This window comes from Acomys minous (assembly GCF_964271855.1).
Source record: "Acomys minous genome assembly, chromosome: 11".
NCBI lineage: Eukaryota > Metazoa > Chordata > Mammalia > Rodentia > Muridae > Acomys > Acomys minous.
Window position 1 is genome coordinate 103108280 of NC_140492.1, and position 18987 is coordinate 103127266.

The following is an 18987-nucleotide window of genomic DNA, read 5'->3' on the forward strand; positions in this document are numbered from 1 at the left end:
TCTTAGCTCCCATCACTGTCATCGCTTTGCCGATAGTGGAATGAATGGGCTTGGGGAGTTTAGGTGATTTGCTGAGGTCGCGAGAGACGAAGCTGGGATTGGTACCCAGGTTGGTCTGACATTGGAGTTTATGCACTTGCCTGTATGTCCATGCTGTTTGCCTTGCTGTCAGTGATCCTCAAGTCTCCTTCAGGGATGCTGCTTGTGAGTAATTGTCAGACTCGCTTTGACTACATAGGATTGCGTTTTAGGATCTGAGTATTTTTCCCTATCAAGTTAATTCCCTCTCATTTTCCTAAGGTGAAATTTTATTTACATTTTTTTTTTCCTATTAAAGTTTGAAGGAAGGGATGAGGCAGCCTCTTTTGTGGAATCTCTGCTACCAGATGCATTACCGCCACTGAAATGTGCCCCATTCTATACTTACATTTGCTTTGAAGACTGGCAGCTACTGGTCACTGTCTACAGAAACAAGGCTCAATTTTCCATACCTTTCGATGATGAGGATGATGTTTTCTTTATATCTAAGTTTTGTCTAAATGTTGACAATTTTAAAAATCCAGAAGTAATACTCTGATCTCTTTAGAGCATATAACTCTTTCAAAATGTTAAAAACAATTCAAAGGTAGGATGATGTCATCTTTAAAACAACATTTTTAAAGATTTGTTTGTTTGTTTGAGGTTCTCTAAAGATTATGGGAAGGAGGCAAGTTTAAAAAAAAAAAAGAGAAGAAAAAAAAACTGGGGGCTGGAGAGATGGCCCAGCAGTTATGAGAACTGGCTGCTCTTGCAGAGGAACTGGGTTCAGTTTCCGGTACCCACATGGTAGCTCACAAGCATCCATGCTCCAGTTCCAGGGAACACAATGCCCTCTTCTAGTCAGACAGACATGTAATCTAATCAGATGCATACATGTAGAAAACACACACACACACACACACACACACACACACACACACACACACACGTAAATTTAAAATAAAATTAAGAAATAGAAGATATCACAAAAAGCCTGTAACCCTAGAATTGGGTAACGCCTTCTGGTTGGACTTTTGTGCCTCTTCCAGAACATCCCCATCATGGTGACCGCCCTTTATTCATTTATCTTCATCCCTGACTCACGTTTTTTCCTGCTTCCACAGTGTTCACTGGCCTCCTGGTCTGTGTCATGAGGGATGCCAATCATTAGTCGTGAGAAGCAGAGGAAGGAAAATGAGAAGGTGTACTTAGAGGTTCCTCAGATCAATACTTGCACTCCTGAACGCTAGTCCTGAGGCTTTGGCAGGTTAGCAGTTGGGTAGAGGTGAGGTAGGGTATCTCTAAAAGCTGAAGCTTGCCTGAGCCTTCATGCGGTAGAGGTCTTCTAATAGTCAGCGGCAGCAGGAATACTCTAGAAGTGGCACTTACAGAGGAAAAAAACCACATATATGAGAAGAAAGTACAAAAAGATGCAGCTTGCCTGACAGGAGCCTAAGGGACACGGGAGAGGTGTAGGGACTGAGACCTCCTAGAGGCCTCTTGGAGAGGCTTCATGGATGTGGTAGCACTACCATTTTGTGGACAGTTGAAGCTCTGTTGTTCAGCTTTGGTCTTTTATTATGTTTATCAGGCCAGAATACTTCTAGGCTTAGAACCATGGGCAAAAATAGGGACCGTCCTCATCTACTGCCCTCTGCATGTTCTCGTTGGCTGTCGGCCGCTACAAACCTTAACTCTTTCAAGATGGTGGGGGTCTTGACGTGCAGTAGACAGTCCTCTCTCTTGTTGTGCTGGGTGCCTGGCTGGTGGCACCCTGGCCACCCTCTCAAGCTCTGCCAGGCACATTGAGGTTGTTCAATGCACGTGTGAAGATGAAGCAGTAAGTCAGCTCAGCCAAAAGGTCGTACGCCAGTTGCTTCTCTCGTTGCTGTGAGAATGCCTGAGCAGCGACTGAAGGAAGAAGGCGTTGTTTTGGTTTCATATTCAAGTGTGTGGTCCACCATGGAGGAGTCACAGAGGCGGGGGCTAGAAGCAGTGGGTCAGATTGTATCTACAGTCTATCCACTGGTCATTGTAGAGCTTGTCAAACTGACAGCCAACACCACAGAGATCTACTTCAGAGTGTACAAGACTCTGTAGTCCTTGGGAACAGGATTAATTCAAATCCAGAGTTTTGCATCGACACCCATGCATTTGTATGTTGACATTCATGTGGCTGGCTAGTGAGACCAGGGATCTGCCTGCCTCCACTTCCCCATTTCTGGGACTACAAGCTTGCACCACTGTGCACAGTTGGCTTGACGTTGTTGGTTCTGGGGACCAAGCTCCTGTCCTTCTGCTTGCAAGGAAGGTGGTTTGCCAGGAGCTACTTCCCCAGGCCCACAGAACTCAACTGTTTGTCATATACAACTGTGACCAATCCATTTAGGCGAAGTAGCAAAAATACCCCAAATTTGATTTGTTAGTGAATATGTCATAGTAAATCTCAACAAATATATTAGAGAAACCGGAACTCACTGATTGAAATGTTTTCCCCTAATGCTATACAGTTAAAAAAATTTTTTTTAAATTCTTCCCTTCAGGTTCAATTAGGAGAATTTCTTGACACCCTGCAAGAAAAATCCTTGAGGATTGAGGCCTTTGTTAGTGAAATTGAATCCTTTTTTAATACCATTGAGGTAAGGTAACATACTTCTTCCTACTCTATCCTGCTTTATTCATTATATCAACAGTAAACTATTTAGAACTGAATTGGTATATGTGTTGTAGTGTGTATGTGGTATGTGTGTGGTGTGTAGTATGTAATGTGTATGTGGTATGTGTGTGGTGCATAGTGTGTGTGTGTGTGTATGTTGTGTGTGGTATAGAGTGTGGGGGGGTATAATAATGTAGTGTGTATGTATGTGTGTGTGACATATGTGTAAGGGCTCTCCCCTCACTGTGAGCCATGAACCCACGTTCTGTCTAAGGATAAAGGATTTTCCCTGAAGCCACTCACTTCTTGGAGCCCTGGCACACTAAGGCAGATGCTCCTTGAAGGTTAATCCTCATGACAAGTTACTAAGACGTGTTAATGATTCTGCTCTACTTTGCTGCCTCTCACTGGTTTGGCCTCCAGAAACACTCTATCTCACTGACTTGAATCTTTTGTTTGGGGCTAATGGATGCCTCAGGGCACCTCTGAACGAACACACACACACACACACACACACACACACACACACACACACACACACTGGCTGTTAGTCCCAGCCACTGTGAAGACAATAGGTAGGAATGTTCTGTCCTTATCCAGAGGTGGTCCAGATACCTGCAGCTGCCAACCACAAGGGGCAGAGGGCTCCAGGCCACTGCAGAAAACCACTGTCCAATCTCTTTGCTCCCGTTGTAGAACAATGAGCACCTGCTTTACTGTCCCTTCCTCAGTCACTCTAGTGAGGATGGGCCACCACTAGGGGTGTCCAAATGGACAGTAAGGTTCCTTCCACTGTGGTAAAGCTGCTCCTCCCAGGAGAACATTGGTGTGGGGAGGTGAAAATCACACAAGCCCTTTCCACAGCCTGATTGCCAGCATCCTCCCCGGATGTACCTTTCTTTCTTTTTGTAATTTTAATATTTCTGTACCTTCTTGATGATACCCTTACAATGATCCTGTCGTAAAGCTAATTACAGCAAAGTAGATATATAAGCTGGAAGCTTAGGCCATGTCTTTAATATTTGATTTCTTTTTTTTACTGGGGGGAGGAATGTCAGAGGCCAGGTCTTCCAAGGGGGAAAAAAAAAGATGCAGGGAAAATGAAGGCATTACTTCTTTATTCACCAAGAAATGCTTTTCTTCCGCCCTCTAGGAAAACTGTAGCAAAAATGAGAAACGACTAGAAGCACAGAATGAGGAAATGATGAAGAAGGTTTTGGCACAGTATGATGAGAAAGCCCAGAGCTTTGAGGAAGTGAAGAAGAAGAAGATGGAGTTCCTGCATGACCAGATGGTCCACTTTCTGCAGAGCATGGACAGGGCCAAGGATACCCTGGAGACCATCGTGAGAGAAGCCGAGGAGCTTGACGAGACAGTTTTCCTGGCCGTAAGTACCACAGGAAGCAGGCCGGATACCTGCTGCCAATGCTGGCACAAGTCTACTTTAAGAACTGTTCCTCAATTTGTTTATAAACTGGGTACAGAGCCACAAGCCTATACTCACAGCGTTTGGGAAGCCAGGACAGCAAGGTCACAGGTACAAGGCCAGTCTGTTCTGTATTGCAAGCTTCTCTCTCAAAAACAAAGCAAGCCAGCAACAATTTCACAGAAAACCCAGAGAGATCTGACTTTCAGTATGGAATTTACACAATGCTGACATTTCAAAATTCTTTGGGTATCCATCATGCCTATATGGTAGAAAAGGCCCAACAAATCCTAATAGTCCAATTCTGATGATCCCTGAGAGATCCATGGAAGGAGGCTGTCCTAGTATCACGTTTCAGGAGACTGATCACCTTCTAAAATCGATGGGATCCCTCACAACCCTATTCATGCCACGCCTTCCCTCTGAGGACCAGCCCTGCCTCCCATTGTCTAGCATCCTCATGCTGGTCCCTGGGCCTGTCCTGTGCACTCTTTCATCTGAGGTGACCTCTCATCTGAACCATTCCATCTGACCTCACCAAGTGACTGACAGTAACATTTTGCTTCCCTTTGTGATGTGTAAGGGACACGTAATTGTCCTCAAAGAGGACAGGGACATTACTAATGACAAGATTTCTTAATTCAAACAAGGAACTTGTGGGATAGCGGGGGTCACTTGGATGTACCTTAGTTTACTGCTCATAAATCCCTAGAATGTTCCAGAAGATACTGGCTCTCTGCAAACTCATGGTTAGCCATGAGTAATACAGGTGTTTGCCCAGAGGGCAGAGACAAGACTAATTGTCAAATGGAGATGCAGAGAGGACAACCCCCCCCCCCACTCCCACCCCCCCATGAAGTTGGAAGAGGCAACTAGGCATTGCCGAGGCAAAACTAGGCATTAGAAAGCTCATGATTGGCCTCTGGGGACACCTCTGGCCAAGACAAATTTAGGTCAAGTGAATATGGCCATCCTCAAAGGAGAATTTAAAATTATTATGTGATTTTATGTTTAATTAAAGCAGAGCTTTAATATTTTTAAATTAAGGCCCTCTTATGACGGATAACACCAACGGGGCACTTTGTATTTCACACTAGCCTTTGTTTGCTGAGAAAATTTCTTTCTTTCAAGGAGAAAAGATTAGGAGAGGGGAAATATTTGTTTCTGTTTTGGGTGGTGATATTTATCCATTCTAGAAAAAGTGGGGAACATAGGAAGGAAAGAGAAGATACCCGTCAGAGATACCTGCTGATGTCATTACATGCAAAGCCCATACTGAACACATTGGTCATTTTCTGTCTTGCTTCACAGAATTCTAAGTCATTTGTTAATAAAGAGAAGGGGAACACACCAGCCCACTGGCAGCCTTGCCACATCAAATAGAGCGAGGCAAACTGCAGGCAAAGGTCCCTTCCTTCTCCGCACCCAGCTCTCATCCTCTCTGAGCACCAATTTCCCTGCCTTCAACCTAAAGTCCCCAAACACAAATGGCCTCAGAGATGCCTAGGGGTAAAGATTGTTTAACTGTTAGATCTTAATGCTCCTGGTTGCTTTTACTTTCTGTTGTTGATTAGTCTCTCTCTGTTTCTCTCTCTCTCTCTCTCTCCTCCCTCCTCCAACCCAAGTCGTTTGAGGAAATCAATGAAAGGTATATGCAACATGGCGCACTGTAGCAGGGCTGAGGAGAGCATGGCAGCGCGCTTTAGGGGATGAGCTGCCAATTAAAAACCCATCAAGGGAGCTGCGGCTGTATTTTTCACTCTTAGACATAGTGCTTTTAAAAGTTAAAGGACAGCTTCAGAAGAAAATCGCATGTGCTTTTGGTTAAATAACAATTATCATAGTGTGGAGTGTTAAATGTTTTCCTGGGATATAGCCTGTACTTTCTGTCTAATCTCAACCATCTTTCATGCTACTGAGCATAAAAAAATTATAAATCACAAGACTTATTGGCTAAATGAGTATTTGACGCAATTGTTCATTGTGGTGGGTGGACAATTTTAGGCCCTAGGTCACCCTGACAGCATATCCATCCTAAGGCAGTTCTGTACTCGCCAATCTATGAATCTTATTCTATCGATTGTGTTTTGTGTGGACGATGCTCTTAACACTTCTGAGAGGCAAGGCATCAACAAGATTAGAGAGTGCTGTCTATAAAAACCCCAGACGTCAGATTTCTGTTCGTCTTCTGTACCATCTGCTGTCCGGCATCCACACACTTCATCTGACCCCTTTCCTTTTACTCCACAGCAAGAACAGCTCCACAGCTCTTTCCTGCTGGTTTATCCCAAAATTTTATCATGTTAGTGGAACAGTAAATGTCCATTTCCAAGCTATAAGTACTGTCATGGGTTTACTCCTACTGACATTCAATGGCAGAGAGTAAACACCTGAGACTTAAATCTGAAATATTTATCTGGGATGTATATATGAAAAAAGGTGTTTGAATAGGAAACTTGATCTTTTTTTCAGATAACTGAAGTTGTGGGAACACATTTTAATTTCTTCTAATATAACACCAATATACTTTATAAAATCTATTTACGTTAGTGTTGGCACTAATCACCCAGAGTTTTATAACAGTGACTGTACTGTGAATAATTACTTGAGGAGAGTTAAAAACCCACTGATGTTAAGGTGGGGGTGGGGTGGGGGGTGAGGGAGTGGCACACGCCTTAAATCCCAGCACTCAGGAGGCAGAGGCAGGTGGATCTCTGAGTTCATGGCCTGCCTGATCTTGAGTGAGTTCCAGGATAGCCAGAGCTACACTGAGAAATCCTGTCTCAAAAAAACAAACACAAAATATAGCAAAAACATCAAAACAAACCCCACTGATACCGATGACGTCTGATTCTTATGTCCTAACATTGGGGCTTCTCTGGCTTGAAGTGTGGTCTGAGCATCTTCAAAGCTTCATGGGCAATGGGCAGGCAAGGATGAGAACTGCTTGCTGAGAGCAGTTGGTCCTCAGGCCCAGTGCTTTCCAAAACTGACTATACCTGAGTCAACTGGATAATATATATGCCCAAGACCCTGGAGCCCCACACCCACTACCTGGGGATTTGTACGTGAGATGAGGCTCTTTACCAGTTCTCCTGGATGAGTTTGAGAAACTCATACTCAAACAGTAACCCATATATGTTTTAACTTAAAGATCAGTAATGTAATTATTGATTTTTAAGTTAAAAAATATGTGGGTTTATAGTGCCATTCCACATACACTGGGCAATATAGATGCATTCCATCCATATGTGTAAGATATTGATAAGGAAGAAAATTTGGTGGGTGAAAATTTATAAATGCTCTTACTGTAAAAAAAAAATGCTGAAGGATGGTTTTATTTTTCTAAACACTCGATTACCACTAATATGAATTGACAGCTTTTGCATACTAAACACCATTTCTTTGATTTTATGCTTTAACTTGGTAATTTACATGTCATCTTAATTAATTTCTTTTTCACTCTCAGTTGACAATGAATTAATCTTTACTCCTGCTGCACATCATTTCAAGGGAATACACTTGAGATAACCAATATTTTTCTTTTTATTATATTTTTATTATATAAAACAATTTAAACATATTTTGATCACATTCTTTTCCTCCCCCAAGTCCTTCCAGATCCTCTCCCCATCCCTGCCCACCCGATTTTAAGTTCTTTCTCAAACAAACAAAAATCCAACACAACAACAGCACCCCAACCAAGAAAACAAAATAAAACAGTTTTGGTGTACCCAGTGTCAGTCACTCCACTGGAAAAAACTGATGTTTCTTCTCCCAGCAGGTATAATGACAGTTCAGTTGTTAACCTTTACCCTAATGGCTACTTTTTCTTTCATTCATTCATTCATTCATTCATTCTTTTTTCCTATTTATTATTTATTTATTAATCCCTTTTTCAACCTGATCCTCCCTGCTCTCCTTCCAGACTCACCCCCACACCTCTCCTCTCATTCCCCCCTCTTCCTTCTCACAGAGAAGGGGAGGCCCCCAAGGGGCACCAATGCACCCTGAAATCTCAAGTCATAGCAGGACAAAGCATACCTTCTCCCACTGGGAGTGACAAGGCAGCCCAGCTAGGGGAAAGGGACCCAGTAGCAGGCACAGTCAGCCTCCACTATTGTTAAGGGACCCACATGATGACCAACTGCACATCTGCTGCATATATGTATGGGGGAGGGGGAGAGGGGGGGGTCTAGGTTCAGTCAACACATGCTCTTTGGTTGGGTGGTTCAGTCTATGTGAGCCCCTATGGGCCCAGGTTAGTTGGCTTTGTAGGTCTTCTTGTGGTGTCCTTGACCCCTCAGGCTCCCTCAGTCCTTCCGCCCGTTCTTCCACAAGACTCCCGAGCTTGGGTCTCTGCCTCTGTTTCTGTCAGCTGCTGGACAAAGCCTCTCAGAAGACAGTTAGGCCAGGCTCCTGTCTGCAAGCATAGCAGAGTGTCATCAGTAGTGACAGCGGCCAGCAACCCTGCATGGGGTGGGTCTCAAGCTGGTTTGCCATCCTCTCAATCTCCACTCCATGTTTTATCCTTACACTTTTCGTAGACAAGACACATTTTGGGTTGAAAGTTTTAAGTGTGGGTTTGTGTCCCCCTCCTTCCGCTGGGAGCCCCACCTGGCTATAGGAGGTGCTGACTTTATGCTCCTTCACACTGGGAGGAGAGGGCGGGAAGGGAAGGTTTGGGAGAGAGAATAGAAATTGGGTGGGGCATCTCCAGGATAGGGGAGGCTCTGGGAGTCTATGGGGTGACTGAGACTCCATTCATTCATTTTTTAAAAAAAAAATATAACAAAATGAAATATAATAAGATAAAACAAAGTATCGCATCAAATTTGGACAAGACAAACCAACAGAAGGAAAAGAGCCCAAGAGCAAGCATAAGAATCAGAGACCCACTTGTTCATACACTCAGGGATCCCATAAACCACTAAACTGGAAACCCTAATACATGCACTGAGGACCCCGTACTGACCTGTGCAGGCCATGTGCATGCTGTGTCAGTGTCTGTGAGTTCATATGAGCTTTTGCTGAGTTGATTTAGAGTACTTTGTGTTCTTGGTGTCATATGACCACTACATTTTTGTCTTTTTGTTGTTGTTGGGTTTTGTTTGTTTGTTTGTTTTAATCTTTCTGTTTGTAGACAAATATTACTTGATTTTACCCAAGGTCCCTGGGTATCTTCTCTGTGGTTCTTGGTCACCCAAGCAGTGTTGGGTATGGGTTCCATTTCACGGAGTGTCCCTTAAGGCAAATCAGATATTGATTGTTTCTACCATAAGCTTTGTGCAGGCCATCATTGTAGATCAGAGGGGTTGTGGCTAGGTTGGTGTTTTTATGTCTCTCTTTAGGTAGCTTGCAGAGTGCACTCCTGTACCAAAGACACTACAACACAAGGGTGGAGGCTCTATGAAGACACCACCTTGACATCTCCACATTCAGCGACTTGTGTAGGTGCTGGAATAACCAACATTTTTATGTGGTGAGATAAAGGACAACAGAACTCTGGGATTTGGTGAAGAAATGTGAGCAACTAAACAAAGTTCTATAAACAGGAAAACACACACACACACACACACACACACACACACACACACACACACACATTTTAAATCCTCAAGACTCACTCTACTTTCTTTCTATAGGAAGTGCTGTCTACTTTATTTTCTCCTGTTGGTTTCTTTCCTGCATTTTCTTCCTTGCTTCATGTTATATCTCTGAAGACAGTGCTTGTATATTAAGTGATTTTTTTCCCCTCAGCACTAAAATGCTTAAATTAAGGAGTGCTGTCAAGCATATTTAGACCCAACATTTGCATATCATGAACAACACATTTTTGCCTTAAAAAGTGCTGTTGTGTTAAGGAGGATGCGTTCCTCTCTGTGTTTTGTTCTTCTGTATTATAATAATAAACAAGAGAGTCTCAAACATTGTAGAACTGACTTGTAAAAGGATAGCAACTTGCTGTTAAAATTGAATGGGTGAGCCGGGTGCGGTGGCTCACGCCTTTAATCCCAGCAGTTGAGAGGCAGAGGCAGGCGGATCACTGTGAGTTCAAGGCCAGCCTGGTCTACAAAGCGAGTCCAGGACAGCCAAGGCTACACAGAGAAACCTTGTCTCGAAAAAATAAATAAATGAAATAAAGTAAACTAAAATTGAATGGATGGGTGTACAAGAGAAAACTCAGACATTTTACTGTGGCATCTACAGGCAGCTTTTGTAGAAGTAGCCAGTGAAGTGTATTGGAAAGATTAGTATGCATATCGGCTGCATTTTTATTTTCATATATGGGTGTTTTACCCGCGTGTATGAGTGTGCATCACACGCACGCCTGATGCCTGAGGAGAACAGAAGGGGACCCTGGATCCCCTGGCACTGCAGTTACAGGCGTGGGTGCTGGGGATTGAACCTGGGTCCTTGGCAAGAGCAACAAGTGCTCTTCATTGCTAAACCATCTCTCCAACCCTGATCACCACTCAAAAAGTAGTAATTCCTCATCTATTCTTTCCACAGTCTGCACCCCAAAGCCTTAATGTAGGCTTCTAACCTTCCCCTATCGAGGTCAGAGTGGGGTCCCCGCAGCCCTCCCCACTTCCTAGCTCGTCTGCTGGCTCTGATTTTCCCTCTCTTCCTAGCCAGGGTTGTCTGTATTTCCCTTACACCAACAATTCTGTGACTCCCCTTATCTTCGAAGATAAAATAGAAAATTTTCAGTGTGTCTGAGAGGCTTCGAGTCACAAAACGCCTTTTCCTCTCCTGTCTGTCTCTGTCTCCCAGCTCCCATGGTGTGCTCTGCTGGTAGTGAGCCATGCTCCTTGGTCTCTCTGGCCTGTGCTCATGTCGTTTTCCCACCTGTAATATCTTTGCTCTGTTGCCTCAGAGGTGCTTGATCATCCTCACAGAAGCTTTTCCGCCCTCAAATCAAATGGTGGCGAATTTTATCATGTTTAATGACAGTAAGCACAGAAAGGACTCTATTTCATGATCTTTCCCCCCCCCTTTTTTTTTGTGACACCAGATTTCCTACTCCTGAGATCCTGATTTCTATTCAAGTCAAGATCTATTTAGCAAATGCCTCGAGTCAGAACACTGCAATACAATAACGAATAAGACGGTATTTTCCTGCACGCAAATTATATTTTCATGAAGTTGACAGTTCAAGAACTAACGAGGCCACGGTAGATACCAGGAAATTAAGCAACATGGAACAGGGCTGCAGTAAGGTTGGAGGAGGCAGGCCTTGCCCGGTTAGCAGCCTCTCTCCACGGTGCTCACATTAGAACAGGATGCTGAGCTAAGTGCTAAGTGAAGGACCCGGGCCAGTGTGAGGTGGGGGGAGGGAGGAAGAAGTCCAGCATCCAGTGCAAAGGCCTTTTACTGGAAAAGCAATAGTCTAGAGAAGGAAGCCGGTGTGGCACCTCAAAGTTGACTTTCTCCCTAGAAGAGCATTTCAGGGTGATGTGCAAGAGCTAAAAGGAAACCCAGGCCCACTCGGAGACCCCTCGTGCTGAAGTGAAGCCATTTTGTGAACCCGCTTTCTGTTGTTCCTCTTCAGAGCTTTCTGTTTCTTTCTGTTCTTTATACGGACACGCGTCTCTGTCTTACCTGGATCTACTCGCTCAGGGTCGGTGTGAGTGGGTTTCCTCCTTAAGAAGGGCTTGGGTTTAACAGAGCCAGTTCCTTTGGGAGCTAAGGCCTGTCTTCTAGAAATGGCTGGCCTTGCTCCCAGCCTGGCGCATGTTTCTTAGTGAGCACTATTTTTTAGTATGACTAGAAGATTAACATTGAGGGTTGGGAATAGTAGGGTATCCCCTATAGCATGGACTTCTAGGACCACCAGGTGTCTAACAGTAAATGGATTTTAGATGTGTATTTTGCGGAGCTTTTGGATACCCAAGGTTGGTGGGACCTTGCCTCTTACAAACCAGTTACTCCCACCAGCTTGGTGCTGAAGGGAAAAGCCCGCCTTGGTTCTGTACTCATGCCTGCCCGACTCAGGAGAATTCTGTTCTTTGCCAGGCTGCTTTCTGCAATGGAGAGCACAGCTTCCTTAGAGAACATGCCCGCTGCCTTCTCGCTTTTCGAACATTACGATGACAGCTCGGCGCGAAGTGACCAGATGTTGAAACAAGTGGCTGGTGAGCATTTTAATATATTATTTACCTCGACAAAACTTGGCAGCTCTGCCTGCCTGGGTGAAGATGGGCGTGGGCTGTAAAGGCTTAAAGCTAGACTCTGAAATAAGGCAGGAGGCGTAGCCCGTTTCTGTGATGCAGCACTTCCCTCTTTGAAGCTCTGTGACTCTGCTGGGGCTGGAACAGGAGAGATGAAGTGAATGTACCCGAAAAGGTACATTCTTCTTCCTTCATTCTATTTTTTTTTTAAACTAGAATGTCTTTCCGTCTGTATAAAACAATTACTTCACAGCAGTAGCCTGGCATAAAGGTAAAAAGAAATAAAGTATTTTCACACGCGGTGAACGGATTTTACCTTATAAGTAGTTTTCCCCTCTTTAATTCAGTTCCTTTTTCCTCTTCTTTATTTACTCCCCCCTCCCCCACCCCACCCCAACCAAACAGATTAGCTTAGAGAACTCACAGCTCAGCATCATGGCCTGTAGCCAGGAGCCTCCCACTCAGCTGTCAGAGCATCCTGCCAGCTTTTCAAATTATTTTTTAATGTTCTATTTTAGCAAACAAGGCGATGCAACGTTTAAATGCTCAGAGCTGTCGTTTTTCCTGCTTACTGGGCTCTGCTTACCACACAGGGTGCTCACATGTCCTCATGAAGAGGTGCCCTTGTCATCCAAGCTCACCTCTAAGACAACAGTTGTCTTTAAAAACCTCGTATTCAACAGAAACTACCGTGGACTTAGAAAGACAGCCTCCTCCCCTCCCCGAAAACACTACCCCTCAGGGAGACACCCAATTCCCAACACCTTTAATAAAGTAGACAATTTAGTCATTTATCCTAATGACTTTTCTTCAGAACTGTCCTATATTGAAGGGTGTCGTCTTCTGTCTTTTGGAGGCATTAAACTAGCGCAGCAGCCACAAACTAAGACTCTGTTGAGCAGAGCAGCCATCTGTCTTTAAGGCTTCGTTATACACAGCTGCCTGTTTACAGGAATAGACTTCTGAGTGTCCGATGCTCAGTGGGAGGGCTTCTTACATATGACAGAGGCCACAGAGTTACACTGTCACAGACTGTTCTCCATCACCCCAGGAAATGTGTGTAAAGCACCTCCAGGGAGAGACTCCTATGACTGTGTCTGCTTTGCAGAATCTGCAGCCCAGGGCCTATATACTATGTATTTTGTCCTGTGACCAATAAAACCACTCAGATGAGGCTCTCAAGGATCTGGCTCCTGTTGACTTATTTAGAGTAAGGAGAGAATGGAAGCTTCTCCCATGAGAAGCTGCAGTGTTTGCCTTTTATTCAGGGTCCACAGAGGCCACGCCCTGGTGAAACGCACAGAGCCGGTCATCTTATCTCCCACATCAACCCCAGAAGGAAGGTTTAGTCATGATCCCCATAGACAGACAGAGAGAGAGAGAGAGAGAGAGAGAGAGAGAGAGAGAGGACCACACAGCTCGTTGGGGATACAGCGGTGTCTGGCTTCAGAGTCAGCGTCGTCCTTATCCACTACCACCCCCCGACCCCACCCCCACCCCATCCCCCCACCCTCCCAGCCCCCCACCCCCACCATCAAGGAAAGAGGAGAGAAATGAGAAATGCCAATTAAGTGATAGCCAGGCCTCTTTGACTCTGGATCTTAAGTTTGTTTTTAACTGTGGTAAGATACATATATAATTTACCACCTAAGGGGCTAGAGAGATGGCTCAGCAATTAAGAGTGCTTGCTGCTCTTGCAGAGGACCCAAGTTCAGTTCTCAGCACCTACAGAAGGTAACTCACAACTGCCTAAAACTCCAGCGTCAGGGAATCTGATGCCCTCTTCTAGATTCCACGGGCACCAGCACTCGGACATACATACATGTGAGCACATAGAAGCACACATGTAGACCCATAGTTAACATACATTAAATCTCAAAAAAGATAATTTGCCATATTGCTCACTTTTATTTTGCTTTATTTTATTTAGTTATTTATTATGAGACAGAGTCTCACTGTGAAGCCCTGGCTGGCCTGTCACTTAAGGAAATTAGCCTGCCTCTACCTACCTACTGCTGGGATTAAAGCTGTGTGCCACAACACCTGGCATGATACCATCTTTAATTGTATACATTGTAGCATAAAGTATGCTCACAGTCTTGGCAACTATTACCACCATACATCCCCCAAATTTCATCTTGCAGCAGTGAATCTCTCTGTCCATTGAACACTGACTCCCTCTTCCTCCAGACCCCAGAAATTGCTACTCCTCTTTTCCCCCCCCTCTGAGTTCAAAGACTGTGATACTCTAAAGAAGTAAAATCAAATAGTATTTTTCTGTAACTGGCTTACTCCACTTAGCATGTTTTCCTCCATGTTTGCTCATGTTTGTAACACATGTTACAAGTTTTGTTTTTAACATTTACTACATGCCTATGCCATGGGTTTTATTCACCATCCATCCATTATCTATCCATCCACTCATTATCCATCCATTTATCCATTTATCCACCTGCCACCCATCCATCCATTCACTTATCCATCCACTCACCCATTATCCATCCATTTATCCACCCACCATCCATTATCCATCCATCCATCCATCCATTTATCCACCTACTGCCCATCCATCCATCCACTTATCCATCCACTCACTCATTAATCCACCCACCATCCATCTATTCATATATTCATCCACTTATTCATCATCCATCGATCCATCCATTCATCCACCATCCATGGATGGACACTTGGGATGTTTCCACCTCTTGGCTTTTGTAATTGATGCTGCTTTCTTTGAGACTTGTGTTTGGTTTGGAGAATGTGTATCACTATATAACCCAAGTTGGTGTCAGGCATACTATCTTTTTGCTTTAGCTTCCTGGGTGCTGGAGTTGTAGATGCATGCCACCGTGACTGCATCTTCTGTGGAATTTTTGAAAGCCAGGTTGAGTGGAATCTATATCTGGCCCCAGGCAATAAAAATCTAAGTCGATTAGTGTTTAGCTCCCTGAGTATGAAGTCGCTCTATGGCCACATTTTGCCTGTCAGTGGGGTTCCATAGAGTGCTTCCTCTAGCTACACCTGAGCTCCTGGAAGCCACAAGATTCCATTTGTATTTTTTTTTTTTTGACATCACACTTATTTAAGTTGTTGGAAGTTTAAGCAGAGTTACTATCACGTAAAATCTGGGACCCAGAGTTCTGCCAATTATGAATTATAAACGTAGCCATGAGTTTTGTGTCTATAGGATGTTCTTAATTTTCTCTGGAGCATCTTCAAGAGTAAGCATTATTTCTTGTTGGAAGAAAAGAATATTTTAATTTAAATTCTTTGGATGGAAGGAGCATATGAAGAAACAAAATTACTTCTAGCCTCTATGCTTTGCTTGATTCCCTGAAATGACTCTACTTTGAAGTTAGGTGACAGGTGAAGGGTTGGCAATCAGTTTTTAAGGCTGTTAAGTTGTGCCAGAGAGAAAGGATATAGAAAGATGTTGCCATTTTTGCAATGTTAGCTCCAGCCCCATGTATAACTTATAGTGGGAAGATCATCTACATTGTTCATGCTCGAAAGAGCTCTCCACGCTGCTTCAAAGAAGGCTAATAATAGTTGAAGCATTTTGTTTGGCTCTTCCAACTGGGTAATGTGAAAACTGGCTGGATCGCCTCGCCCTGGATGGATACCTTTAGAGCAGCGTTCTCCAACTGTGGGTCGCAATCCCTTCATGGGGGTCACATATCAGATATTTACATTGCGATTCATAACAGTGGCAAAGTTACAGTTGTGAAGTAAGAATGGAATAATTTTAGGATTGGGGGCCACCAGCACATGAGGAACTGTACTGAAGAGTCACAGCATTAGGAGGGTTGAGAACCACGGCTTTAGAGTGTATCTCTGATTCACTGGTGGAAGATACAGCTGTCAGTCTTTGCAGAAAGGCCAAGACAGGCGGGTATGTGCCTTCCCGTGTGCCCTATCTCTGTGGCCTCTATGACCTATCAGGTATTAGGTCTCCAGCTCAGCCTGCATTGCCAGGAGTCCCTGCTGTCTTCTCCATTGTGTGTGTTCCTGCTGAGGCTGTTTTGCCATCCAGATGCTGCCTCCAGCCAGGTACATTTATCAAACACTTTATTTTGCTTCATGCAATCCTAGGATATAGTGGTATATTATATATACCAAGATTTTTTAAAATGGGGAAACTGAGGCTAATATAATGCAGATATCTGTTGTGGGGGCAGGTCTTGGATTTAGAAGTCAGCCCCTGTTCTGAAGCCTACAAATTTGACCATTCTCCTAGTCTGCGCCTCAGTTTTTAATAACTGCATTATTTCTCTACCTCTTTATCGCTATTGAGTCATTTCAATTTGTCTTTTTATTCCATTTTTCAAATCGATTTATTTTCCTTTTCATTTTGACTTTATTGTTGAACTAACCTTTGTTTTCTTTTCCCTGGGTGCCAGCTTATAAATTTGTCCTACATTATTCTTATAAGCTTATCTCTCAGGAAATTGTTGGCTGAGGAAGACATACACACAGGATTAAAGTATGACATATTTTCAATTATGAAGATAACCTTTTTCTTTGATATATAAAATATGTTCAATGATCTTTGTAATAAACTCAGAAAGATAATTGCACAGAGGTTGGTGTATGCAACATCATTAATGTTCAACATGATCATAAGTTTCAAAATTCTCCAGTAAAACGCTTGAGAATATTGTTGTCTTTAAAAATTCAGAATCAAGGAATTATACCAGGGATCTACAGTTTACAGGGCATTCCATCAAGAGGTTACTTCTACCCTTGTCAATTTTCACATTTAACTATAAAAAGTGTAGGGACATCATGTTAGAAAGAGGAGATGGATTCTAGTTTTAAAACTTCTAGTTTAATATTTAATCCAAGTTTCCTTCACCTTGAAAACAATGTCTGAAAAGGACTCACCACTTTCTATTGTTATAAACTACATCAGTATAGAACAGAGTAGCATTTCTTATCTAAAGAAGCACCGTCAAGGGGATCTTAAGAAGTAAAACCAAGTTTCTGGATAATCCATTAGTCAATATAAGTTTGTTTCTCTAAGTATAAGACTACGGGCTAATGTTATGTAGTGATCCCAGTTGGGTGCCACTTTTGTTCATCTCTGTGTTGCTTATGCTTTTACAGAAATGCCTGGGAGTCCCTCCGAGGGATACCCACTCTGTTCCAACAGTGGCCATACCTAAGGAACGGAGCTGGGCTGTATGATGGAAACAGGGAACCCTCCTGCCTTTCATCCCATAGGTTTCTGTACAGTTAGTATTTTAACATGTTAAACATGTTCAAACGAAACAATCAATTCAGTAAAAATGGCACTAGTCACAGTGAACTGTGCTTCTGTCCCAGTCCCACAGCCTCCCAGACTGGAACCCCAGGAACCAAATTCTGCCACCAGCACAACAATTGCAGTGTACTGGAGTGTGAGCAAGGACGATGTTGTGGATGCATTCCAGGTGTACTGTATAGAGGAGCTTCAGGATGACCAAGAAGTAAATGGTAAGATTGCTGTACGTCTGCAGGTGCTAGCATATGTTTCTGCATCTTAATGTAAAGTGCCTACACATGTTTAATGTACATGCAGTGTTGGGTGTCAGGTTTACAGATTCAGAGGAATCCCCACTGAGAGATGGAGTCTGTTGTCAATGTAAATGCATGGGAATTTATTGAGCTGACGCAAAAGGGTCTGTCAAGCTTTTTCAAGTTGGAGACCCTAAGAAGCAGAGGCATGGGCTTTTTTATACCATTTACAGAAGCAGAACTTAGCAGAGAAACTTGATTGGTTTAGTTGGGAGGAGTAAGTACATTTCTGGGGTAGTGGAAAAATTTAAACACAACTAGCTGTCCTTGGGCCAATCTGGACTCTTTATTATCTTTAAACACAAACTGGCTGTTAGCTGTCCTTGGGACAAGCTGGAATTTCCAAGCAGAGATTTACAGACTTTGGCTTTAATGGGGATCCTTAAGGGAGGACTGGGAAGGCCAGCTTCTACATTTTCCCAGACTTTGGCCTTAATGGGGGTCCTTAAGGAGGGGGTGTTGGTTCCCTTCAGAAGCCTGAAAGGATAATTCATTGTTCACAATCCTCAAGGCATGGGTCTAGGGTATGGGAGTCACCCTGTGGCCCGGAGTAATGGGAGAGAGAAGTGAACCTGGCGTGGTGAGCAGACAGCCTGCCTCACAAGCTGAGCTTTTGTGAAGATCTCTCAGATCAGAACTTCTGATAAGACCTAGGAGTTGGGCAGCTTGAGATTGTATTTCCCGATGATTCAGTGCGGGGAGTGCTGGCACTCTGTGTTGCTTGTTGGAGATAGACCTACAGGCCTGGGAAATTAGATGAACATGGGGCAGCATCAACATCCCATTACAAAACTCAGGAGCCCAGTTTATAGCGAGGAAAGAAGTGTAGAATATGTCACTGTTACTAAGGCTTAAAAATAATTTTTCCCCCTTAAAAACAGCATCTCACATATCCCAGACTATACTGGAATTCACTGTAGCTGAAGATGCCCTTGAGTTTGTGATCTTCCTACCCCTACCCGTAAAGTGCTAGGATTATAGGTATGCACCACACACCTGGTTAACATGGTGACGAGGATCAAACCCATGGCTCATCTGTGCTAGGCAAGCATCCTGCCAACTGAACTACAAAACCTAAATAATTTTAAACATAAAGTGAAAATTAATTTGGGAAAAATTTTTATGACGGTAACTGTGGGCACAGTATAAAGTTG

General features: G+C 43.6%; 1 protein-coding gene across 3 annotated transcripts in view; it reads left to right on the forward strand.

The window, feature by feature from the left end:
- The window catches only part of CMYA5 (cardiomyopathy associated 5), a 119237-nt gene that overhangs the window by 50634 nt on the left and 49616 nt on the right, over positions 1 to 18987 (forward strand). For 2 of the 3 annotated variants that reach the window (XM_084800654.1, XM_084800653.1), the window contains exons 3-7: positions 2562 to 2657; positions 3828 to 4061; positions 5726 to 5748; positions 12120 to 12238; positions 17603 to 17752. In XM_084800654.1, coding sequence (XP_084656780.1) covers positions 2562 to 2657; positions 3828 to 4061; positions 5726 to 5748; positions 12120 to 12238; positions 17603 to 17752 — 622 coding nt within the window. Of the gene's footprint in view, positions 1 to 2561; positions 2658 to 3827; positions 4062 to 5725; positions 5749 to 12119; positions 12239 to 17602; positions 17753 to 18987 lie in introns of those variants that run through there. The other variant, XM_084800655.1, reaches the window with a different exon arrangement.